The sequence below is a fragment of the Ipomoea triloba genome, chromosome 9, assembly GCF_003576645.1.
Source record: "Ipomoea triloba cultivar NCNSP0323 chromosome 9, ASM357664v1".
NCBI lineage: Eukaryota > Viridiplantae > Streptophyta > Magnoliopsida > Solanales > Convolvulaceae > Ipomoea > Ipomoea triloba.
Genome location: NC_044924.1, coordinates 17,914,131 through 17,941,192, shown reverse-complemented (window position 1 = coordinate 17,941,192; position 27,062 = coordinate 17,914,131). Strand labels below are relative to the sequence as shown.

Sequence of the window (27,062 nt, the reverse complement as noted above, 5' to 3'; positions counted from 1 at the left end):
ATTCGATTATTACTACCAACAATGAGTATATCATCTACATATAAACAAAGAATGACATATCCATCTACTGTTTCTTTAACGTAGATGCATTCGTCACTTTCATTTATTTTAAACTCATTAGTTAACATCGAATGTTCAAACTTCTCGTGTCATTGCTTAGGAGCTTGTTTCAAACCATAAAGTGATTTAACTAACTTACACACTATCTTTTCTTGGCCCGGAACCACAAACCCTTCGGGTTGGTCCATATAGATTTCCTCATCTAGTTCGCCATTCAAGAAAGCTGTTTTCACATCCATCTGATGAACTTCCAAATTCCGCAACGCAGCTATGGCAAGGATCATCCTAATGGAGTTTATTCTCGTCACAGGAGAATAAGTATCAAAGTAATCAAGACCTTCTCGTTGCCTGTAACCCTTGATTACAAGTCTGGCCTTATACTTCTCGATGGAACCATCCAGTTTCATCTTCCTTTTAAAGACCCACTTGGATCCTAGAGGTTTACAACCTGGAAGAAGATCAATAAGTTCCCAAGTGTGATTTTGTAGGATAGAATCCACTTCACTTTTGATTGCTTCTTTCCACATCGGACCTTCCGTAGAAGTCACAGCTTCTTTGTAAGTCTGAGGTTCGTTCTCTATCAAACAAGATAGAAAATCCGGTTCGTTTTCTATCAAACAAGTTAGAGTATTCGAATCATACTCTAACAAGTAAGTTAGAAAATCTAGACCAAATGATTTTTCAACTCTCGCCCGTTTACTACGTCGCTCGAGCTCGGGTTCTTCCTCAGAATGCCCGTTATCATAGTTCATAGCTACGTCAACCACTCGTTGTGACGTACTCAGTCCCTCAGACCTACAAGGAAATACATTTTCAAAGAAACGTGCATTTCTTGATTCAAGTATTGTGTTCTTATGTACGCTCGGATTATGGGACTTGTGTACTAAAAACCGGTAAGCACTACTATTGTATGCATATCCAATAAAGATACAATCCACATTCTTTGGACCTATCTTTACTTTTTTAGGTGCTGGTACCAAAACTTTGGCAAGACACCCCCACACTTTGAGGTATTGGTAGGAAGGCTTCCTACCATTCCACAGCTCATAAGGGGTCTTATCGAGCTTTTTGTGAGGTACCTTATTCAAAAGGTAATTACTTGTCAAAATCGCCTCACCCCACATGCTTTGAGGTAGGTCCGAACTTATAAGCATCGCATTCATCATATCTTTCAATGTACGATTCTTACATTCGGCAACACCATTCGATTGAGGTGCATAAGGTGTAGTACGCTCGTGTATTATTCCAACACTCGCACAGAAGTCACCGATAGGTACTTCGTACTCACCACCTCTATTGCTTCTAACCTTTTTAATCTTTCGATTAAGTTGGTTTTCAACTTCATTCTTATAAAGAACGAATTTTTCCATGGCTTCGTCTTTGCTCTTTAGCAAATACACATAGCAAAATCGTGTGCAATCATCGATAAACATGGTAAAGTACTTGTTACCACCTCTCGTTTGAATCGATCTAAAATCGCACAAATCGCTATGTACCAATTCTAGTGGCTCAGTCTCCCTTTCAACCGATTTGAAGGGAGCTTTTGTTAGTTTTGCCTCAACACAAATTTCACATTTATTTGTATTAACTTGAAACGTAGGGATATGCTTCATGCTAATTAATCTACGCATAGAATTAAAATTAACATGACCTAGTCTACCATGCCACAAATCTGAAGGCTCAAGCAAGTAAACAGAATCAACTTTGCTTTTATTATTGATAATAGGTATTACATTGAGCTTAAAGAGCCTGTCTAATACATATCCTTTACAAACAAACATCCCTAGTTTCGATAAAACTACTTTGTTCGATTCGAAGACCATCTTGAATCCATGCTTGTTCAACAACGAGCCTGACACAAGATTCTTCCTCAGGTCCGGAACATACAGCACATTGTTCAATATCAGTTCCTTCCCGGAAGTCATCTTCAGAATCACTTTGCCCACGCCCTCAACATTGGACTGAGCAGAGTTTCCCATCCAGACCTTCTCGCCCTCAATGGCTTCAAAGGTACTGAACATACCCCGGTTGCAACATAGATGCCTAGTTGCACTAGTGTCGATGAACCATTCGCGTGGGTTGGACCCCACCAGGTTCACCTCAGTGACCAAAGCGGAAAGGCTAATCTCAGCCACTTTTTGGCTTACAACACCAACCATGTTGGCTTCAGAACCTTTGTTCTTTTTCTTTGGAGCCTTGCACTTCGTACACTTGTGGCCAGTTTTGCCACAGTTGTAGCATTTCCCTTGGAACTTGCCCTTGGGAACACCACCTCTCGGACCCAGCTTCTGCTTGCCCTTCTTGGCCCTCTTGGAGCTTTGTCCGTGCTCCACCACGTTGCCCTTGGCACCTCTCACGAGATGTCCTCTTCCATCACTGGTCACGTTCCCTTCCTCAACTCAGAGTCGCTGGATCAGGTCCTCGAGGCTCATCTCCTTTCGCTTGTGCTTCAGGTAGTTCTTGAAGTCCTTCCATGCATCATGGAGGCAGCAAGTGGATCATGGATGCCACTTGGAAGGCTTCACTTATCGGCATGCCCTCGTCACGGATCTTGTCAAAGAGCAATTGCAACTCTTCAACCTGACTCAGCACAGTCTTTGAATCCACCATTTTGAAATCAAACAACCTACCAACAACAAATTTCTTTGCCCCGGCATCCTCGCTTCGGTACTTGTGGTCCAAAGCTTCCCACAGCGCCTTAGTTGTGCTAATCTTACGATAAACATCGTAAAGGGAATCACACAACCCATTCAGAATGTAGTTGCGGCAAAGGAAGTCAGAATCCTTTCAAAGCCAAACTGCCATTACTGACTGAGCATCCTATTCCTTTAACTCAGGAACCTTCTCGGTCAAGAACCTTGACAAGCCGAGATTAGCAAGGTAGAACAGCATCTTTTGCTGCCACCTCTTAAAGAATGATCCCGTAAACTTGTCCGGTTTCTCGGCTGAACCACTTGGTACCGTAGGTACCCTCATCATGGGGATATACCCCTCCGAACTGACACCTCCCTGTGAACCTGCGTTCACTGGTCCCTGGGGATGTGCAACATTTTTGCCATTCCCACCACTGTTGTTTTCGACAACATTAGGATTTTCACCCTCAAAGTTGGCTACTGGTAACTGATTTTCCATTTCTTTTCAGAAATTCAAGAATTAGAAGGAGAAGAAGAGATAAATAAGGTTTTAAGATTGTAGGAATCTGATTCTAGAAAATCACAAAGAAAATGGAAAATACAACAAATAATAATAATAGAAATAATCCACGAAGGATTAAAATACAACCAGGAAATAAAACCACACGAGGTTGAATAAACCTGGAAGTTGATGGGGTAAACTCTATGAACTTGGGGAGGTTGGAAGCACGAGTCGTGTTGCCACTGTTCTTAAAATCTTATTTACCGCCTCCCAGGGTGTAACACCCCGGACCTACCTTCCCGTACATCCGAGGGAGTTACTGCCACACCAAGAGAGAGAGTTCTATCATTCTGCGACAACCCTCACTCTAGGTGCACAGGCTAAAGGAAACTCTTCTAACCACGACTACCACCCAACAGTTGCTTACGCACTTATATACATATCAGTTGAAAAAGCTTAACTAGGCAATATATATATATATATATATATACTTGCACTTAAACATACATGAGTTTGCCCCTCGGGCCAAAATACAGATTAAGGGTCAACTACGACCCGACTAGTCATGTTTAGCCATCCCTAAGGTTACAAAACGTATGTACACAAAAAAACTCCCAAGAACTCGACGTCTAATCAATCATGCGGTACACGGGGCTGGTGAACTCTCCCCAGACTAGGTGCCACTCTTCCTCGTACCAGGTGATATGGTCCAAAAACTGAGATGTGGTTATGACCATCGACCATTCCTCCCAACAGTCCCGAGGGCTAGCGTCCCAAGGGTAAGGGTAGTGCACTATAAACTCAAGTGGATCGCTACCATCTAAAGGCTCTATGGGGTAAAAGCCATAAGTAGCCTGGATCTCATCCATAACAGGGCAAGAAACAAAAGGGGCCGACGGAGCTATAGGAGTATCGGGGTTGACGGGAGCTTCAGGAGTATCTGGGCTGACGGGAGCTACAGGAGCATAACCAGGTGCGTATGGGTCTTCACCCTCCATCATCTGTATGTACACGTCGTAATCCATGCCTTCACAAACATACTCCGGTGAACTTTCGGAATTCACCGGGCTACAGGAACTGACACTAGATTGCATCTGTTAGGAACACAGTGAATTGTAGTTAGCGCGACGGCTAAGTAAGGATATCCGCGGGTTATTCAAAACTAAATAAAGGTTTTTTAAAATTGTTACATGGAAACCCTATACCTTACTCATCGGCAAAGATTCTACCTGCAACAGTTATAAATAGCAACTTGCACACACAATAGGCAAAATTCAATACCATCCCGAACCATTTCCCTCTTGACGAGGTCATTTAATAATCATTTACTTACCCAAAGAGCGTATTGTTAAACATTTAAGCATGCTAGTAAGTAAGGGAAAAACATAAATCACACATTTTGCTCGTAATCACTTTATTTGTAATACCCTTCCCTCATAACGAAATTCTCATCACTTTTCGCTTTTCAAAGAGGGAGATCACCCACAACTTTTGGGTACTTAACTACTTGTCACATCTCTCTTTCCCGTAGCTACGGCGTAACTACATTCATATTTCAAAATTTCACTTGGTCCTAGATAGAAAGTGCGAGGCCTCTAGAGTTCTTTCTCCACTTTTGACCACTTGGATCGTTGAACTCGGGTTCAGTGGTCATCGCCCGGTCTAATACTGATCCCCTGGACTTATAGGACCGTTGGAATGATTCCTAGCTAGCCTCACTAGGTTCATAAGAACGACACCTACCCGAACATAGAGTGACTATACTTAATTGTGCACACCCCCGTAGGAGTACCCTTTTTCCTTCCGGGTGATATAGTACTCGGCGAATAGACTTCGCCCACAGTATGAATGATCATACACATAACCATCATGCGGGAAAGGCACTTTAAGCCCATCTTTATCCCGTAGGTTAACAAGGTCCTTCACCACTTTTACTAGAACTAAGGTTTGAAAAGCATTTTTCTACTTTTTCCTTTTCTTGCATCAAAAATATTTTGGACATACTTGGGTCAATTCCAATACTCGAAAATTATTTCCCCCTTTAACTAAATCCATAAATTCCCGTTTTCTTTTGCAACACATGTGGATAGTACACTAACGATCTTTCACAATGGCAATTCAAGTGTAACTATCAAACGCTTTCGACACCACATTTTTCACATAGGTATCATACTTGACACATACATCTCAATGCATATAACCTATACACTTCCCAACCTTATCATGGGCATAACACACAAAATACATTTATTCTTTACATGCACATAATACCACCTCCTTATAATATTTATAGGTTCACACATATGTAACACTACCTACATAACACATGTGCCTAACTATGTAGTATTACACTTCTTACTAACAACATATATATTTACGGTTTATACATACCATATGCTTACACTCCAATTGTGACATTTATACCATTTATATATACATATATATATATTCGGCACACACACACACACGCCTATATATATATATATACACGTACACACCCACACCCACATACATATACACACACGTCACATTTATATATATATATATATATATACACATAAATACATAATTGCCCTTCCTCATAACATGTGTATCCCTATCATATCATTACTATACCACCAAGACATAATCCTCACATCACATAGGTTTTCATGTTCACAAGTTCACAACAATTCATAACCTAGCTATCAATTATCTAGTTTCAAACAACCTCAACCAATTAAAGGGATTCCTTACCTAAACCGGGTTACTAGTCTCGTAGAAGATTCTTTGAGTTGATTTCCCCCAATTTCACCTTAAAACCCTAAGATTCCACTAACAACATAACACATATTTTAAGAAATCTTAACTTAGATTCATGTTCTAGGAGGGAAAATAAAGCTATTTACCGAATAAAATTGGAGTTTTACCGAATATTTGGAGATCTATGAAGAACTTGCTAGTTATGGAGTTTTGAGCTTGATGAAGATGATGAAGATCACACTCTACTCTCTCCCTCTCTCTATTTCGGCAATGACAAAGGGAAATGGGAAAAAAAATTGCCTTATAATATTACTCCACTTGGTTGACTAGTCTTCCCCCAATTTGTGGTAACAATTTGTGACAAGTGTCACCTCCCTATGGTTGGATCTTTAAAATATCTTAGCTAGACTGTTCGGGATTAAAACAGATGAATTCTCGGTAGAAACTAATTTAATTCAAATAATTTTTGGAACCAAAAATTTACCCCAGACTGAAACTTAAAATTGGGCTAGGTTCGGTACACCGCGAAATTTCGCGATGTACGATCAAAAATAATTTCTTGCTGTTATGGGCTAATTTAATTACATAGGAAATTCAAGAATAATAGTAAGGTGTCTAATAATCCATTTCCTAGGAAATCCGAGCTAAAAATTCGTCCTTAAAAATTTTACGGTTTGTGACCGGTACTTTTGGCGATCTTGTGCGATTTTCATTCTCCCCTGAATCGCTTTGATTGCTTCAATGGTTTCTTGTAAGTACTGGGGTCCAAGAATAACAGCATCACTTTTGTCGCTCCAACATAGTGGACTTCGACACTTTTGCTCATATAATGCTTCGTAAGGAGCCATTCTTATAGTGGCATGATAGCTGTTATTGTATGAGAATTCAATTAAATCCAACTGCTCATCCCACGAACCCTGGAAATCGAGTGCACAACCTCTGAGCATATCTTCCAAGGTTTGGATTGTTCGCTCCGTTTGACCATCGGTGGCAGGATGAAATGCTGTGCTCATCTTGAGTTGCGTACCCATGGCTACTTGTAATGTTTCCCAAAATCTTGATAGGAACCGTGAATCTCGGTCTGAAATAATATCGCGTGCTATCCCGTGATATTTAACCACGTGTTTGATGTAGGCCCTTGCCATTTTCTCCATTGACCAGGTTTTGTTCATCGGAATAAATCTTGTTGTCTTGGTCAACCGATCAACAACAACCCATACTTGGTCGTTTCCGGCTCTTGTCCTTGGCAATCCTCCCACAAAGTCCATGGAGATTGAATCCCACTTCCATTGAGGAACCTCCAATGGTTGTAGCAACCCTTTCGGCTTACTTCTCTCTGCCTTAACCTTTTGGCAATTCAAGCATTTAGCAACAAATTCCGCAATATCTTTCTTCATACCCATCCACCAGAAATTTTGCCTTAGATCCTTGTACAGTTTGTCCCCTCTTGGATGAACAGAATAAGGTGTGTTGTGACCTTCTCTCATTAATTGGTTCATTAATTCCTTACAACTTGCAGGTATAATCCATCTGCCTTGGAATCTCATGCTCCCATCCGGATGCAATTCAAATGGACCCTGTTTTCCATCCACCATCTTCTCTTTGATATTCTTTACCCAGACGTCCCCTCCTTGGACTTGTTTGATCTCTTCAAATAGGGCTGGAGTGGTCGACAGGTAATATAGCTTCATCTCTTGTTCTACCTGACTACACATTGTTACTTCCAGATTGAGTTTCTGAAAATCCTTGCATAATTGTTCAGGTAATACCCAGAGGGCATGATTTGGCTTTCGACTCAAAGCATCTGCTACCTTGTTTGCCTTACCCTCTTGGTATTGGATTTCCAGATCGTAGTCCTTGATTAACTCCAACCATCTCCTTTGCCTTAAGTTAAGATCCCTTTGAGTGAAGATGTACTTCAAGCTCTGATGATCCGTAAAGATCTTGCAAGTGACTCCATAAAGATAATGTCGCCAGATTTTGAGGGCAAACACCACAGCTGCTAGTTCCAGATCGTGGGTTGGGTAGTTAGCCTCGTGCGGTTTTAATTGACGAGATGTATAGGCTAGTACTCGTCCATGCTGCATCAATACACATCCAAGTCCTTTGTGGGACGCGTCTGTGTACAGTTCATAGCCTTCCGTTCCCACAGGTAAGGTTAACATTGGGGTAGTTGTTAACCTCTTCTTGACTTCCTGGAACGCATGCTCGCATTCTCCACTCCAACTGTACTTGGTAGTCTTCTTGAGCAGATTGGTCAAAGGTCTTGCTATCTTCGAGAAATCCTGGACAAATCTCCTGTAATAACCTGCCAATACCAAGAAACTTCGGACTTCTGTAACTGATTTGGGTGGTTCCCATTCCATTACAGCTCTTATCTTAGTTGGGTCCACTGCTATTCCTTCCCTGGTGATTATGTGACCCAGGAATGCTACCTCCTCTTTCCAAAATTCGTATTTTGAAAGTTTTGCGAAAAGTTTCTTTTCCCTCAACGTTTGTAACGCCATCCTAAGATGCTCTTCGTGCTCTTCCGGTGTTTTAGAATAAACCAAAATGTCATCTATGAAGACAACAATGAACTTATCCAGGTATGGAAGGAAAATCCTGTTCATCAAGTCCATGAAAGTCCCCGGTGCGTTGGTCACTCCAAACGGCATAACCGTGAATTCGTAGTGCCCATACCTAGTCCGGAATGCGGTTTTGGAAATATCCTGTTCTGCGACTCATACCTGGTGATACCCTGACCGTAAATCAATTTTTGAAAACACGCCCGCTCCCCTCAGTTGATCAAACAGATCGTCGATCCTGGGCAATGGGTATCTGTTCTTCACTGTGACTCGATTGAGCTCTCTATAGTCAATGCACAGTCTTAGGCTTCCATCCTTTTTCCTTACAAACAGTACCGGTGCGCCCCAAGGTGACACACTTGGTCTGATGAATCCCTTCTTCAATAACTCTGCCAGTTGAGCCTTCGACTCTTCCATCTCCTTCGGTGCCATTCGATAAGGCGCCTTCGAGACTGGTGCGGTTCCCGGTGCGAGGTCGATGGTGAATTCCACTTCCCTCTCCGGCGGCATTTCCGTGAGGTCATCTGGAAACACATCGGGAAATTCACGCACCACTGGGATTCGATTTATTTCAGGTTCTTCTATCGTAGCTTCTTGCATCAAACAGAGGTACACTTCACACCCCTTGCGAGCGTACTTCCTCAGTCTCTGCATCGTCATCAACCTTGGTTCAGGTTGCTTTTCCATTCCTCGATAGGATATCTTCCTCCCTTTCGGTCCTCGCAGGACAACCTTTCGCTCACTGCATACTATATGGGCTTTATGCTTATCCAACCAGTCCATTCCTAGTATCACATCAATACCCTCTAGATCGAAACGAATGAGGTTTCCGGGACAGTTGGATCCCACTATTTCTGTTGTGATATTGTCATATCCCTCCTTACATGCTACTACTATTCCCGAGGCAGTTCTTACATTCAAATCTAACTCAATAGTAGGCCTTAACTTTAATCTATCCGCAAATGTAGAGGATATAAATGAATTGGTAGCTCCTGTATCGAACAATACTAAGCCAGGTACTGAGTTAATAAGAAATGTACCGGTCACAACGTCGTTAGCCTAAGCTTGCTTGCTATTAACGACGTAGATCTTGCCTTGGTTTGCTGCGCTGCTTTCTTTCACGGGTGCTTTCCCTTTGTTGGTGGGATTTAGAGCTGCGTTAGTCGGCCTCCTCCGGTTTCCTCGTTGAAAGTTGCCTCCTTCATTTCCTGCCCCCGCGGGTTTCTGGCTGGTGTTCCCACCAAATCCTCTTCTTTGATTGGCTTTCTGAGAGGGGTCCTGAAAATTGTCCATCCTGGTTTGGCACTCGTAGTACTTGTGCCCCAAGAAACCGCACTTGAAGCACCTAATCTTCTCCCCTTGGCAATTCTCTCCGAGGTGATCCCGTCCACATCTCCGGCAAGTCGAACTTCTCCTCTGATTCATTCCTCCCTTCCTTTCTCCTTGCATTGGATTAAATCTCCCCTGGTTAGGTTTCTTGTTGTCCGGCCTGAACTTCCCCTGTCTATCATCAACCTTCCGTTTATTCTTGCCGTAGACCTCCTGTTGATCCAGGTACACTTGGTAGTGGTCGGATGCTCTGTCATGTGCCTCCTTGAGAGTAGTGCACATAAACGGTGCAATCGCCCCTCTCACGTTCCAATCCAGTCCACGTACGAACCTCCTCGCCTTGCTGGCTTCGTCAGGCACGATGTTCTGAGCGAACCTCACTAGCTCCACATACTGATCATAATAGTCCTGCACAGTTGCTCCCTTTTGTTTCAATCGCAGGAATTTCTCACACTTGATTCCCTTAATCCTTTCCGTGTAGAATTGTCCTCTCAATTCTTCCTTAAATTCCTCCCAGCCAAAGTCTGGATCTTGCAGCAAGTCAGGCCCAACTGTTGACCACCAGTTGTCTGCCGCTTTTGTCAGATAATACACGGCGGAAGATACTCGCTGATCTGCAGGACAGTTGATTGCATTGAGCAGCTTGTCAAATGTCCTAATCCATTCTTCCAAGATTACCGGGTCTTTTTCACCTGCATAATATGGTGGCTGCCTACTTGCTATGGCTTTTGCAAAATCAACTCGCGGTTGTCTGTGATTTTGATTCTGGACTTGCTGAGCCATCATAAATCCAGCCATTTGTTCCATTGCGAGAGCCATACGGTCCATTGCCGATATATCGTCGCCCTGACCGATAGGCATATTTCGTCTAGGCGGCATCTTCACCAGACGACAGTTTCAAGTTAGTTCTTGAAGTATAAAAGCTCTTAAGGAGTTAGCTAGCTACGCAGTTAGTATAGCAGCTACCCAAGTCCTATCCAGCAATTCCTAACATTTACTTCGTCATGTTCATCAACCAGGTATATCAACTATGGCATAACAGTTAGGAACGCACTATACTATCATGCTTACTCGCAACAATTATAAGCAATGATCAACGCACATAAAGATACACAAATATTGATCAAAGCATTCTATAATCGGGAGATTTCGCGAAATACAGATGATGAGGTACCCCATTTTGATGCTGCCTGGTCTCCAGCTCCGCTCCAGAAGCTCACACTTAGACTCAGTTGGAAAAGCCGTTTAGGTCAGTCTTAGCAAACTTAGGCTGACTCGAACTTGGGCTCTGAAAATCGAATTCTCCGAATTTCAATCCTCGACCTACAAATCTACAATCAAGACCACACGACCTAGGCGTCGACCTGATTCCCTATGGTTCAACCTAGGCTCTGATACCACTTTGTAACACCCCGGACCTACCTTCCCGTACATCCGAGGGAGTTACCGCCACACCTAGAGAGAGTTCTATCATTCCGCGACAACCCTCACTCTAGGTGCACAGGCTAAAGGAAACTCTTCTAACCACGACAACCACCCAACAGTTGCTTACGCACTTATATACATATCAGTTGAAAAAGCTTAACTAGGCAATATATATATATACTTGCACTTAAACATACATGAGTTTGCCCCTCGAGCCAAAATACAGATTAAGGGTCAACTACGAACCGACTAGTCATGTTTAGCCATCCCTGAGGCTACAAAAAGTATGTACACAAAAAAACTCCCAAGAACTCGACGTCTAATCAATCATGTGGTACACGGGGCCGGTGAACTCTCCCCAGACAGGTGCCACTCCCCCTCGTACCAGGTGATATGGTCCAAAAACCGAGATGTGGTTATGACCATCGACCATTCCTCCCAACAGTCCCGAGGGCTAGGGTTCCAAGGGTAAGGGTAGTGCACTATGAACTCAAGGGGATCGCTACCATCTAAAGGCTCTATGGGGTAAAAGCCATAAGTAGCCTGGATTTCATCCATAACTGGGCAAGAAACAAAAGGGGTCGACGGAGCTATAGGAGTATCGGGGTTGACGGGAGCTTCAGGAGTATCTGGGCTGACGGGAGCTACAGGAGCATAACCAGGTGCGTATGGGTCTTCACCCTCCATCATCTGTATGTACACATCGTAATCCATGCCTTCACAAACATACTCCGGTGAACTTTCAGAATTCACCGGGCTACAGGAACTGACACTAGATTGCATCTGTTAGGAACACAGTGAATTGTAGTTAGCGCGACGGCTAAGTAAGGATATCCGCAGGTTATTCAAAACTAAGTAAAGGTTTTGTAAAATTGTTACATTGAAACCCTATACCTTACTCATCGACAGAGATTCTACCTGCAACAGTTATAAATAGCAACTTGCACACACAATAGGCAAAATTCAATAACATCCCGAACCATTTCCCTCTTGACGAGGTCATTTAATAATCATTTACTTACCCAAAGAGCGTATTGTTAAACATTTAAGCATGCTAGTAAGTAAGGGAAAAACATAAATCACACATTTTGCTCGTAATCACTTTATTTGAAATACCCTTCCCTCATAACGAAATTCTCATCACTTTTCACTTTTCAAAGAGGGAGATCACCCACAACTTTTGGGTACATAACTACTTGTCACATCTCTCTTTCCCGTAGCTACGGCGTAACTACATTCATATTTCAAAATTTCACTTGGTCCTAGATAGAAAGTGCGAGGCCTCTAGAGTTCTTTCTCCACTTTTGACCACTTGGATCGTTGAACTCGGGTTCAGTGGTCATCGCCCGGTCTAATACTGATCCCCTGGACTTATAGGACCGTTGGAATGATTCCTAGCTAGCCTCACTAGGTTCATAAGAACGACACCTACCCGAACATAGAGTGACTATACTTAAGTGTGCACACCCCCGTAGGAGTACCCTTTTTCCTTCCGGGTGATATAGTACTCGGCGAATAGACTTCGCCCACAGTATGAATGATCATACACATAACCATCATGCGGGAAAGGCACTTTAAGCCCATCTTTATCCCGTAGGTTAACAAGGTCCTTCACCACTTTTACTAGAACTAAGGTTTGAAAAGCATTTTTCTACTTTTCCTTTTCTTGCATCAAAAATATTTTGGACATACTTGGGTCAATTCCAATACTCGGAAATTATTTCCCCCTTTAACTAAATCAATAAATTCCCTTTTTCTTTTGCAACACATGTGGATAGTACACTAACGATCTTTCACAATGGATATTCAAGTGTAACTATCATACGCTTTCGACACCACATTTTTCACATAGGTATCATACTTGACACATACATCTCAATGCATATAACATATACACTTCCCAACCTTATCATGGGCATAACACACAAAATACATTTATTCTTTACATGCACATAATACCACCTCCTTATAATATTTATAGGTTCACACATATGTAACACTACCTACATAACACATGTGCCTAACTATGTAGTATTACACTTCTTACTAACAACATATATATTTACGGTTTATACATACCATATGCTTACACTCCAATTGTGACATTTATACCATTTATATATACATATATATATTCGGCACACACACACACACGCCTATATATATATATATATACACGTACACAACCACACCCACATACATATACACACACGTCACATTTATATATATATATATATATATATATACACATAAATACATAATTGCCCTTCCTCATAGCATGTGTATCCCTATCATATCATTACTATACCACCAAGACATAATCCTCACATCACATAGGTTTTCATGTTCACAAGTTCACAACAATTCATAACCTTGATATCAATTATCTAGTTTCAAACAACCTAGATATCAATTATCTAGTTTCAAACAACCTCAACCAATTAAAGGGATTCCTTACCTCAACTGGGTTACTAGTTTCGTAGAAGATTCTTGGAGTTGATTTCCCCCAATTTCACCTTAAACCCCTAAGATTCCACCAACAACATAACACATATTTTAAGAAATCTTAACTTAGATTCATGTTCTAGGAGGGAAAATAAAGTTATTTACCGAATAAAATTGGAGTTTTACCGAATATTTGGAGATCTATGAAGAACTTGCTAGCTATGGAGTCTTGAGCTTGATGAAGATGATGAAGATCACACTCTACTCTCTCCCTCTCTCTATTTCGGCAATGACAAAGGGAAATGGGAAAAAAAATTGCCTTATAATATTACTCCACTTGGTTGACTAGTCTTCCCCCAATTTGTGGTAACAATTTGTGACAAGTGTTACCTCCCTATGGTTGGATCTTTAAAAATATCTTAGCTAGACTGATCGGGATTAAAACAGATGAATTCTCGGTAGAAACTAATTTAATTCAAATAATTTTCGGAACCAAAAATTTACCCCAGACTGAAACTTAAAATTGGGCTAGGTTCGGTACACCGCGAAATTTCGCGATGTACGATCAAAAATAATTTCTTGCTGCTATGGGCTAATTTAATTACATAGGAAATTCAAGAATAATAGTATGGTGTCTAATAATCCATTTCCTAGGAAATCCGAGCTGAAAATTCGTCCTTAAAAATTTTACGGTTCGTGACCGGTACGTACGATCGCAGTTTATTACTAACTATCCTTACTTATAATAATTCTTTTGAAGTATCGGGAGATCATCTCATGTATGTCATAGCCTAAAGAAATATTTTTCGAATCTTAATCTTACTGGAATAGGTGAGGGGTTACACGGGGTGCTGGAGCGTTGCGACCTAGGTTTCCTAGGATAAAACGTACTACGACTCCTGCGTTTGAGCACACAAACTTGGAGCCCTGCGAACTAAAACATGGGATGAAATGCAGATGGCTTGAAGGAATGGATGAGCAGAGTTTTGAGGAGAGAAAGTGTTTCGTAAGGTGTGTTCTGTGACTTGTTCTTAAAATTTGCTGCCCACCAACGAATTACATAGTGGAGGATGGGATCATAACAATAAATCTGGCATTTAATTTCCCATGTGTAACCTCCCTCCACTAAGCTACATTTACACACACTAACTAGTCCTTTACTAAAGAAATAACTTTGAAAATAATGATTTGAATTAATCATATTAATTCCGTAATACCAAGAGTCATTCATATGAACGGATCCAGTAGGTGAAAGGTCGCTCGAGAGGTCACTGGAGTTGCGGTACGAGACTTCGTTCTAGTCTGCGTACCTTCGAGACATCAGGCAATGCGTGCTGCGAGACGTCGCTCAGGTCCGCGAGATATCGGACGCGCGCGACATCGCACTCGCGCACGAGAGGTCGACTCGACTTCGCTAGCCGCGAGAGATCGCACTACCTCTTGCGAGAGGTCAATGCCTGCGTTATCTCTCGGGCGAGAGATCAGTTCGATCTCTCATGTGGTCCCAACCAATTTTCCGGACGACATTCGTGCCCGCGGTGCCGGCGTACGCGAGTCAAGCTTTTCTAGGCTCAGTTTGGGATTTGATTTGCACCCCCCTCCTTGTGAGCGAGAGAGAGCATCTATGCTATACAAGTTACTTAGTCATAAAAGGACCCTTGTATATATAGTGGGGCAAATGTTCATTCCCAACTCAAATGGGTCTACTTTGAGAACCAATTTCTGATTCACCCATTATCCATTTTGAGCGTATAATATATTGATCTGTTCGTCTAACTATGAAGAACCCGAATCCACTTTGATCCAACCCAAATCGGAAGTGGACCCCACATATATTTATACCACAAAATGGCCACTTACAATGCTATTTTTAGTGTTATTTTCCAACAGTTATATCGTGGACCATGGTTCAAAAACGGCACCGTTTCTTTAAGTAAAGAAACAGCTGCCGTCAAGTCTTAACAGAGCTCCGTAAATGAAACTACAGTTCATCTCAAATGATACTGCCTCACATTTGTTTTTATATTATCAAATGAAACTATAGTTATATTAAAATTAAACTGTAGTTGTGTTCAAAGGAAATTACAGTGTATATAAAATGAAACTGAATAGCAGTTTCACATATTTGAGTGTATATTGTCCAATGAAATTGTAGCTATATCGAAATGATATTGTAGTTGTGTTGAAAGGAAACTGCAGTGTATTATAAAAGAAATTGTAGTTGTGTTGAAAGAAAACTGAATAATAGTTTCACATATTTGAATATATAATGTTGAATGAAACAGTAGTTATATCGAAAAGAAATTGTAGTTGTATTGAAAGAGAAAAGCAGTGTCTATATAATGAAACTAAATATGTTATACACACAGAGTTAACAGCGCGGAGCGGAGCCGATTATACCGTTTTTTTTCATTAATCAAAACGACGTTGTTTTGATGCATGAATTACTATGCATTGTACGTGGACTACGGTCTACAGTAAAATTTGCGCCTAAAGTATTACACTCTCTCATTAGTAATTTTGCCACGAAAATAAAGGTGGCATTTTTTTATTCTTTGTATTGGACTAATATTAGTCCACTTTTATTAGTCCATTTTTAGATTCTTTGTATTGGAGTAATTTTGCCACGTAACTTTTCACATTGCATATGAGATTTTTTGTTCATTTTCTGATGGGAAAATACTACATGGACTCCCATTTCATACTCCTAACTTGTATTGCCTCTTATAAACTTTTGATGTAGACAGCTATCCTGGGACTCACATATGAAAATATCCAATCTTTATTTGCCACAGTAGGGAGTAAAAGTGAGGGAGAAAATTTGAAAGTACATGTAGTATAACTGGTCGTAGCATTTTTAGGTACAAGCAAATACCCGGAGTATTCCGGGGTTATCGATCCACAGGGAAGCGGGGTATTAAGCACTAGTTACTAATTAATTCACGAGAAGCTATTCCTACGTTAACAATGGGTATTTATCTAAAATTATGGAAATAAAATAAATGAAGCAAGGCAAACGGACTTTTATATACAAAATAAAATAAATGAAGCAAGGCAAACGGACTTTTATATACAAGAGAAAATAAATGAAGCAAGGCAAACGGACTTTTATATACAAGAGATTATAAATGAAGCAAGGCAAACGGACTTTTATATACAAGAGATTAAGAGCGGGATTAGGCAAACGGACTTTTATATACAAGAGATTAAGAGCGGGATTTGGCAAACGGACTTTTATATACAAGAGATTAAGAGCGGGATTTTTGGGTGTCAAAGTGTTTAATCACCTAGTGCCAATCTAAAGTGAAATAATCATTCAGGTTCAACAAGTGTGGATGATTGCAATCTAAAAGGGAAAGATTACTCTCGTAATTCAATCCCAAAACATGGTAATTGGAATACTCACTCTCGTGAGCTATTCACAACATATAATCAAGAACAAGCAATAAATGGAATACCCACTCTCGTGGGCTATTCACAATTGGAATACTCACTCTCGTGAGCTATTCACAATAAATCCCTTAATCAACATGTCCTCTCTCGAGGTACAAGAATCAAGTGCAATTGTGGGTGCTCTAATTCATAGACAAATTTAGCAATGAAACAAGTAATTAGGATCCTTAACTACAAGCATCAAGAAATTAAGCCACAATTACAACACAAGTAATAAACCCAAATAGATATTTCATTCAAGCAATTCAAGAACTAGGCACATAGGTTCATAAACACTTATCAATCCAAAAATCTCAAAGGAAATCTTAGCCAAACATGGCTATCTTAGTTTCAACAACAAACAATTCAAAGAAAGATTTAACAAAGCTTAAAGTAGAAAAGAGATGAAGAAATTCTCCCGAATGTGTCTTCCAAGCTCTTCTCCTCTCTTGTTGTGGCTTCAAATCTTCTTCCTTGCTCTCCTTTTTGGTCAAAATCCGCAGCCAAGCTTAGGGTTTGAAGAGAAAATGATGTTTTTATAGTGGGTGGAGAATGGAGGGCAAAAATGACAATTTTTAGAAGTTTAGAATCGCAGATCTGCGACATTCGACGCGTCGAATCCAACATTCGACGCGTCGAATCTTTACAGCGCCGAAACGAGGCTATTCTGCCTCATTTTTGGGATTTTCGACGCGTCGAAAGTTGAGTTCGACGCGTCGAAAATTCCTGTGACGTAGTTCCGACTTGCATCCTGATTTTGACCCTTTTCCCTTTCGAATTACACTTTGATGTCTTCATAAGAGTTGTAGCCCTTGAAGTCTTCTTTCCAATGGTTTAAGAATCACCTCATTTGGATATTTCTAGTCTGAGATATGGTCCAATTACCGAGGTGTCGCCATATTTAGCAGAAATTACAACTCTTTGATCTTTTGAACATTTTCCCTTTCAATCTACACTTTGATGTCTTCATAAGAGTTGTAGCCCTTGAAGTCTTCTTTCCAATGGTTCAAGAATCACCTCATTTGGATACTCCTAGACTGGGATATGGTCCAATTACCGAGGTGTCGCCATATTTAGCAGGAATTACAACTCTTTGATCTTTTGACCAGTTTTCCTTTTGATCTACACTTTGATGTCTTCATAAGAGTTGTAGCCCTTGAAGTCTTCTTTCCAATGGCTCAAGAATCATCTCATTTGGATATTCATAGGAAGAGATATGGTCCGATTACCAAGATTTCGCCATGGTAGCGGGAATTACAACTCTTCGGCTCCTTTGAATTGGCTTTTGCTCCCAAATAGTTCTAATGCACTTCTAAACCAAGCATTATACCATTTAAAATATGAAAACAAGGAAATAAGCATTGGACACAACATTTTATCACACAATTAACTATAAAACCTATATAAAAACACAAGTAAAATAGGTACAAATGAGAGTGTATCAATAACTCTTGCAGGAATGGATAATGAATAAAGGTTAATTACAAATTTAGTGACGTGACATTTTGAAAGTAAACACTACAAGAAATTTGTCCATTCGTGAGAGGTAAAACTGTCACTAAAAGTTCAAAAACCATCATAAAATACTTTTAATGACGGGAAATTTACCGTCGCGACCTGTCGTTATATCTTCCAAAGATAAAAACAAATAGTGACGGGATATGATACCGTCATTAGTGAGAATATAGTGATAGTATATTTACCTTCACTAAAACGTTCTTTTAATGACAAAAAATCCCGTCACTAATGCAACTATTCACTAGCATAATTTCCTCATTAAATTAGATGTTGCCCGTCACTAAAAATTATAATTTAGTATCAAATATTATTTTTCTAATTTTGTATATATTGTTACTTCTCATTAAATATTAATTTTTGTAATACATTTTTTTTCACTAATCAATATTATTTTTTATCAATACAATATCTAAAGCAAACTCAATAAATATATTAAAAGACTTCATTATCACAACCAAAATGAAATGTTCCATACAACTTTGTAAAAACTAAATACAAAGAAACTAATTATAGCAAATAGCCATAGTAATGTATTTGTTGGCTATTTTGCCTGAAGTCTTTTGCATTTGAACTGATTTTGCCTCAATACATATAACACCTGAACTAATTGATATAAGCCTGGAATTGCCATGAACTAATTGATATAAGCCTGGAATTGCCATGATATCACCACCAAGAAATTCCAATCCAAAGTCAAAATGTGGCTCTGAAGAAACAGTAATTGCAGTGTTAACTTAACATTGAAAGAAGGCCTTTAAAAAACAATGAGAGAAGGCTGGGAAAGGGAAACTAGCAACAAGAAAGAAAATGGGCTGCTGTTTACCTTCTCCATCAGATTGAGATGCCACAATGTTCACAAAACATGGAAAAGCTGGCACAAGAGGCTTCAAACAGATACGCGGTGAAGCAAAAATTTGCAAGCCCTCCAATTGATGAGAAGAGACAACATTATATTATATTATATTAATCCTTCAAACACATTTGCTTGATAGAAAAAAAAAACATAATAAACATATATGTTTATCCTCTTGCAGCTTTACTAACCTGAACTCTAACTTGTAGAGGCCGAAATGCTACTGCCACAACAATGTTTGAGTTGCCAGTGCAGCCCATCTTATGGCTGGTTCCAACACTAGTTCATTCTTAGTTGTCTCATAGACTTTTAGACCTGTCAATAATTGAAAGTAGCTTGGTTGTCACTTTCATTTCGTTGAAGGCTAGATTGATCCGTTGAAGGTAGCTAGAATGAACTCCGATCCAAAGAAAAAAAAAACATAAAACAAGAAAACATTTAATAGAGAACATCTAGAGAGCCAGAAATGAACCTTCAACTATTGGTGGAAGATTTCTAAGGAGACAGAGAGTAGAGGAGGACCGGAAACCACAGATTGAAGCTGCAATTGTGACGATCATGAAATCCCGGAAGGTAGTGGATCATAACAAAATCATTGCCGAGGTCACAAAGCAGTTGCAATCTCGTTTCCTAGCCTGGAGATTATGGAGAGAGATTTGCGAGGATAGAAAGTTGCGAGGATAGAAAGTTGTATGAACTTGTACAACAGTTGAAGAATTTCCAGATGTTCAGTTGGTTTTCAAATTTCTGTTGCTTTCAACTTTACTCTCTTTTTTCCCATTTTCAAATTTACTCTCTTTTTTTTTTACTTGCTACCTTTCAAATTTACTCTCTTTTTTTCCAGATGTTCAGTATAAAGGGAAGAGTTTGATGCCACTGGACTACAAGGTCCTTGGCTCAAATTTACTCTCTTAATAATGCTTTCTTCTTTAAACATTTGCTAAGAAAATATGTTCTTTGGCATACCCCATCGGGAGACTTTTGTTTAATTTTCCTGAATTCAAGGTCGATTCCTAAACAGATGCACAGATGTATATATGTATGAATTTACATTATGAAATGGTTCAAACTAAAATTTCATATTTCCTTTAATTTCAAAATTTGCCTGCTACTGGATTTCTGCCTGCCTTTTGACATACATTGCAACATATCTACAACAACACTAGCAAGTAGCAACATATTCTCATAGCTAAATTTCAAGACAGAACAAAACACTAGAAAGTAGCAACACATTCTCATAGCTAAGTTTCAAGACAGAACAAAACACTAGAAAGTAGGAACACATTCTCATAGCTAAGTTTCAAGGGTGAACAAAACTATTCCTTAGTTTCTAACTATTCATAAAACTTAAATAAGTTTCAAATTGCAAATAGAAATTGCAAACTGACCTAACCAGTAGCCACCTACGCAGACGACCAGAGACAGCGGCAGAGCCGCAGTGCTGCAGACGACCAGCGCCGCAGAGCTGCCGGAGGGAGTGACGACGGCGAGGCAGAGAGACGACCAGAGGCAGATTGCAAAAGTCGGCGTCGATGCAAAGGCGACCGTAGAAGCCGACTAGAGAGACGACTAGAGGCGGATAGCGCGGGAGTGATGCCGGTGACCGGCGTCGATGTAGAGGCGGCGTGGCGGACGGCGTCGATGTAGAAGTGGAGTGGTGGCTGGCGTGGATGTAGAAATGGAGTGGCGGTCGGCATCGATGCAGAGGCGAAGGGGTGGGCGGCGTCGAAGGGAGAACGAGAGACTCGGAGGCCGGAGCCAGAAAGGGAAATTGGGAAAGAATTCTAGGGTTAAAGCTTATGCCTGCAAAATAGATTTTAGTGAGCGGGAAAATTTTGCTAAGTATTTGGTGGGAAATAGAATGGATTTCACTAAGGTAATTTTCAGATATCAATAGCGAGAGTAACAATATTTCGTGTACCAATAGCGAGAGTATATTTTTAAAATAAGTTTAAAATTAAAATTTCGTCACTAAATCATAAACTTTTAGCGAGAGTAATTTTTAACCCTCATAAAAACTATGCAAATAATATATTTAGTGAGTGGTTTTTCTACTTGTCACTAATTTTTTGTCACTAAAAACTGTTTTTCTTGTAGTGAAAAAATAACAAGTCAAATAAAAGAAGATATTATTAATATAATATGAAAAAAGTGTCAAATAGGTCATTAAACTTATCCATTTTATATAATTGAGTCACTAAACTTTTTAAAAAAATGCACGTACAAGCCAACAATCAAACAAACAAAATATGTATAATATATTGAGATATTTTTCTAATATTTTTTTAATGTAATTTGAGTTGAAAACTTATGAGGATATGGGTTGTGGGCAATATTGGGAAAACCCATTGGTTGGCCCAAGGTATTTGCTATGCTATGTGGCCCGTGGATTGTGTGTGTTGGCCTAGGTGGATGACGTGTGCTGGTTTAGAAAGAATAAGGTCGACGTTAGCTAGGCACCGGTTGTTGGAGGGCTCGTTAGCCTCCTTCGGTTGGCGCGTGCCTGGCGTCAAGTGCGCTCCACAGCGCCCTGGCCGCATGGCCTAACATCTCGTGACCACACTACAGATGCCTTAGGGCATGGTCGGTGGTCGGGATGACACTTTGGTGTTCATGGCTTTTGCTTGTCGCAGCGTAGTTAGTGGGGCGTGATGCGGGCCTCGTCACACTACCGACGCCCTTCTGCCTGGCACCTTTTGATCGAGGTCTAGTGAGGCGTGGTATGGGCAGGCACTGAGACGTGGTAAACGTGGTTGTTGGATGGGAGATTGCTTAGTGTTGGGCGTCGGCTGGGTAGAATTCAGCTCCTGCTCGATTCGAGACGTGGCGTTGTAGCTTACCATGAAGAGATGTGGTTAAAAGATTAATGTCCACCGACTTATCACCAATTCGTTTTAAGTAGGATATGACAACCAGATAGCTAAAAAACTCTAAGATTAAGTGTGCTTGACAGGATGGGTGACCCACTGGAAAGTATGTACCCTTTTGGGCATAGTGCCCTGAGTAATAATAATACTCCGTATTATTTTCCTACCTCTGCTCTGTACTTTCATACGTGATTTACGGTGGATCCAGTCCTGACAAAACCATCAAAAACATTTCAATCATTCATCTTAACTAGTATGACAGAGGAAAAGATGACTTTTATTATATATTATGTTAACAATATGATCAGATTTTACTTGAAAAGATTGAAAAGATGTCTAAATTGTACATATTTTGTTTGATGATTTGATTGAACACATTTAAATTCAGTGATTCAATTGTATAGAAATAATACTCCCTCCGTCCCATTTTGGTTGTCTGGTTCGTTTAACGAGGTTCGACTGAAGTTATTTTTAATCCAATTTTTCATAATATTAAGTTTAGTATTAATATATAAAATTTATATATTTAGAAACTACATCAAAAGTACTATTAAACACAAAAAATTAAATTTAAAAATAATAAAAAATTACTAAAGAAAATAAGCAATGAAAAAAGAGTTGGTTTGGCTAATGAATAGTAAATAGGACAGGTAAAATGGAACGGAGGGAGTAATAAATTTATTGACTTATTGGACACATTTTTTTTTTCCATAAAATATAAGAAGTCTGTAAATGAAATAGGGTGCGGCGTAATTAAAATTGTGTAATTCACGGCAGTGACAGGCTGACAGCCATGTCTCGTGGTGCGTACTTGGTATTGTTCGGTACGTGTTCATGTTCCGGGTTTAGGCAAGTACGAGTGTAGAACCATTTTAAAGGTGGAAACCGAATCTTCCATCATCTCATCTCCTCCGATCCAGCCATCCCCATACCCCATTCCTATTCCTTCCGCTGTCAAAAACACCTCTCTTTTTTCTCTCCCCCTCTCTCTCTCCTATTTTGCATTTTTTGTTTGGATTCGAAATTCTCGTTTTTATAAACACTGAATCACTCAGTTCCGTCTTCATCCCTCTCTCTCTCTCTCTCTCTCTCTCTCTTCAGTATATCACCAATATACTTTTTCTCTCCCTCTCCTCCCACAGACGGCATTCTGAGTGCTCTGCTTTTACTTCCATAAGCCTGTGAAATGAAGGTATGATTCCTGATTCGCTTAATCTAGCATTATGCTTCGCTATATCTGTGCAGTATCGACATATGCAGCGCCCACACACTTCCGAACCTTAGATTCTGGTTTTGTTCGGAGAGAATCCTTGCTTTAATTTGAGGAATCAGGCCAGGATCTCTTTCTGTAATTCTGTCTGTCTCCAGCGCAGCTACTTTTCAAGAAATGATATCGATCGCTTTTGCTTGTATTGACTATGCGCTTAATTGTATATTTCTCGAAATCTGATTCCTTAATAAGATGGAGTTTTGGTATTTGTAGAAGTTTGTGCTTACATTGGATCTGATGGATGACAAGGACAAGCGCAAAGCGCTGAAGACCGTCGCTGCACTCCCAGGTAAATCTTTGTCTTAAACCCAAGTTTGATTATTCGAAGGAAAAAACTTAATTGTTTGGTTCATAGATTTACACGTTACAAATAAGAATCAAAATCATATTTAGTGTTTGATTGATAATTTTTTTTAGAATGATTAAGAACTTTTTAAAACACAATTATGAAGTTTGATTATCCCTCAATTAAAATCTTTATTTTTTAATTAAAAATCAGTATCATATTAATGTTTTGAATATTATTTTATTTTTTATTTTTTATTTTTGTATTTTTTTAACTTTTATTCACGTACCTCATACATAATCAAACATCAAATATCATTATTGATAATCATTCTAATTCCACTATACTATCAAACATGTAAATATTTTAACCAAAACTCTTTACCATTACTAAATATTTGATTCTCATTTTGATTTTGATTCTCTTGTACGAACCAAACACACTCTTAGTATTATTGGTCGATTTTGTGTTGGTTGATGATGAAAAAATGATCGGATTACTAATTTACTAGCTCCATTTCGTCTCACATGTAACTCATTCATTATCAAATCATCAGTTTGTTTTTTTTTTTTTAATTAAACAACAAGTTGACACGTCTTGTTATATTACTTAATAATCGATCGTTACCCACTTTTTTTTTTTTAATAAATGTTACACTCTGCAGATTTGTACTACACAGCACTACCTTTACTTTTCATTGTTATGCATTAATTAATTGATTATTAGTTTATTATGTGATTTATATATTTTTTTTCTACACAATTCAAATGTTGAACATATAGTTTGAATTTATTTAGTTGGTCAGATAATTAATTTGATTATTATAAGATTTTAAATTTGATTCACCATAGCTTGTTTATGTTCAATAGCTATTGCGGGTTTTTTTTTGTAAATTTATAAGTATAATTAATATTTTAAGGTGATAAGGAAAATTCGTAGTCATTACTCGAAAATATATACGATGTAAATCTCGTTTTATGATTCTAGTCGATAAAATATCATTAAAAAATTAATAAATCTATGTTACCTATAATTTATAATTGGCCAACTCAAACTAAAAATACTTGTGACATTGATACAAACTTGTGTTATCGGGAATAGTGAAAATAATAGAAAAAGTAAAATTGAAAAAGAAAATTGTCGTAGGTGTGGCGTGGAGCCACATCGACTGGGGCCACAAATTTGTAGGCTGTTCAGCACCGGAGCACTAGAGTACAGTTTGACATGCAATCAAGTGTGTTTGAATAAAATTGTGGGCATACTTATATTGAAAACATTATTTAATTATGGGTGGATTATCTAAACATTATTTAATTTGTTGGTGGAGGATTATTGAAAACATCATTTAATTTTGTTTATGGGTGGCTAATACTTTTCTTCAGTCCTTTCAGAGCAGTATAAAGTCATGTTTATTATTATTATTGCTTCCAAATTGATGTGACGGAATTGGGCGGTTTTAGTGCCAAGTCACAATGTTAGACTGATGGCTAACTTTATTTCCAAGTAAATTCTAAATATTTTCCCTTGCCTTCTACTCCGTAATTTATTTTTGGCACGGTGGCACCCACTAGCCACTAGTCAGGGTGGGTGAAAGGTTGCTATTTCTATAGAATTTTTAAAAGACATGTTACATTGTAAAAGTAAAAAAAATTCTTAATTATTATACCATGAACTAGTGTTTATATTGCATTGTAAATCATGATTCTAAAATGATGTGTTTATACATTTTGTACATATTAATTATTTCAGTACTTGTAAACAAATTGAAAACACATAACTTGATAATTAAAGATATATAATGTGAAAATATATAACATGATAACTACACATAACTATAATCACATACATGATTAACTATAGGTACATAATATTGTAAATTGCAGACACATAAGATGTTGATTAATATGTTATTAGTTAACATTATAACTACTACAACCATCGTATTATAACGTTACGCTAATGTTACGAAACAATGTATGTATGTAGGAATCGATGAGATATCGATGGATATGATGGGCAAGAAAATGACAGTTATCGGAACGGTTGATCCGGTGAGCGTAGTGAGCAAACTGCGCAAGTTTTGGCAAGCGGCCAGCATTGTATCAGTGGGGCCGGCGAAAGTAGAGCCGCCGCCGGAGAAGAAAGAGGAGGCGAAGAAAGAAGAGGCGGCGAAGAAGGAGGAGGGGAAGAAGGCGGAGGAGGGGAAGAAAGAGGAAGCACCCAAAGAGGAGGCAAAGAAAGAGGAGGGCAAGAAGGAGGAAGCGCCTAAAGAGGAAGGCAAGAAGGAAGAAGGGAAAAAGGAAGAAGGTAAGAAGGAAGGGGAGAAGAAGGCCGAAGCTGCGGCTGCGGTGGTGGTGGCGCCGCCGCAGGCTCACCCGCATCCAATGCTGATGCCGCCGCAGCTACAACAACCGCATCCGATGATGGGCATGGTGATGCCCTACAGGCCATACTATCCACCCATCAACACATACGGGCAATACTATTATCAGCCCCAACCACCACAGAGTGCATACTATGTGCAACACAGCATGGAAGAGAATCCTAATTCATGCGTCATCTGCTAAATTGCCTCGGATATATCATCCCATCCAGAAGATCAAACCAGAACTTATATGTATGTATCTATGTATGCATAATGCATTTCATCTTCGATCAATTTTCACTTCCCCTTTAGCTTGGTGTTGGGTTCTCTTATTAATGCAAACCCTGCCCAGAGCGCACCTGTTAACCGAACCGATCCGATCCGCAATTCATGTATATATTGTTTAGTATCCTAAACCCTGTTTTGTTGAGAGACCCGAATAATAATTCCGGGTAATCCGTTTATCTTCTTCCAAAAACATATAATTATCATCTTTCATATTATTGCACCATATCATATCTCAACTACTACATTGATTTAAATCCTTGTTAGCATTATTAATTTGGGCATATATATTCAACTTGCAAATTAAATAAATAATTATAATGATAGTATATTTAAATACTCATTAATAAAGACAAATTAATCCTGTTATAGTGGAATAAGTGGAAACTATTACATTTTCTAGTAGTACAAAATTAAACTCTTTGGATTTTATATTAGAGCATGTGAAGAATTATTGGTTAAAGTACTCCATATTAGGGTATA

The 27,062-nt window shown here is 39.3% G+C and overlaps 2 protein-coding genes across 3 annotated transcripts; one reads left to right on the top strand and one right to left on the bottom strand.

Annotated features, from left to right (window-relative positions):
- Positions 1–19,063: 19,063 nt before the first annotated feature.
- Positions 19,064–21,309, bottom strand: LOC116030634 (synaptotagmin-2-like). 2 transcript variants are annotated; one of them, XM_031272943.1, is made up of 4 exons: positions 19,979–21,309; positions 19,698–19,821; positions 19,477–19,576; positions 19,064–19,359 (listed from the first exon to the last, which is right to left on the bottom strand). In XM_031272943.1, exons 2-4 carry the CDS (start codon positions 19,764–19,766, stop codon positions 19,157–19,159), a joined length of 372 nt encoding a protein of 123 aa, XP_031128803.1. In that variant the 5' UTR covers positions 19,767–19,821; positions 19,979–21,309; the 3' UTR covers positions 19,064–19,156. The 2 variants fall into 2 exon arrangements, with proteins under 2 accessions (XP_031128803.1, XP_031128802.1); XM_031272942.1 differs by having other exon boundaries at positions 20,895–21,309.
- Positions 21,310–23,294: 1,985 nt separating this feature from the next.
- On the top strand, positions 23,295–26,805 carry LOC116030633 (heavy metal-associated isoprenylated plant protein 39-like). Its single transcript, XM_031272941.1, has 3 exons — positions 23,295–23,565; positions 23,857–23,932; positions 25,916–26,805. Exons 1-3 carry the CDS (start codon positions 23,560–23,562, stop codon positions 26,494–26,496), a joined length of 663 nt encoding a protein of 220 aa, XP_031128801.1. The 5' UTR covers positions 23,295–23,559; the 3' UTR covers positions 26,497–26,805.
- The last annotated feature ends 257 nt before the right edge of the window (positions 26,806–27,062 follow it).

Excerpts from the sequence above, each read along its gene's own strand:
- LOC116030634 (XM_031272943.1), bottom strand. The coding sequence starts at position 19,766 with ATGGGCTGCACTGGCAACTCAAACATTGTTGTGGCAGTAGCATTTCGG. Across the intron at positions 19,577-19,697 it reads CTCTACAAGTTAGAGTTCAG|GGCTTGCAAATTTTTGCTTC; the intron begins GTTAGTAAAGCT and ends CATCAATTGGAG. Across the intron at positions 19,360-19,476 it reads ATCTCAATCTGATGGAGAAG|AGCCACATTTTGACTTTGGA; the intron begins GTAAACAGCAGC and ends CTGTTTCTTCAG.
- LOC116030633 (XM_031272941.1), top strand. Across the intron at positions 23,933-25,915 it reads GACCGTCGCTGCACTCCCAG|GAATCGATGAGATATCGATG; the intron begins GTAAATCTTTGT and ends GTATGTATGTAG.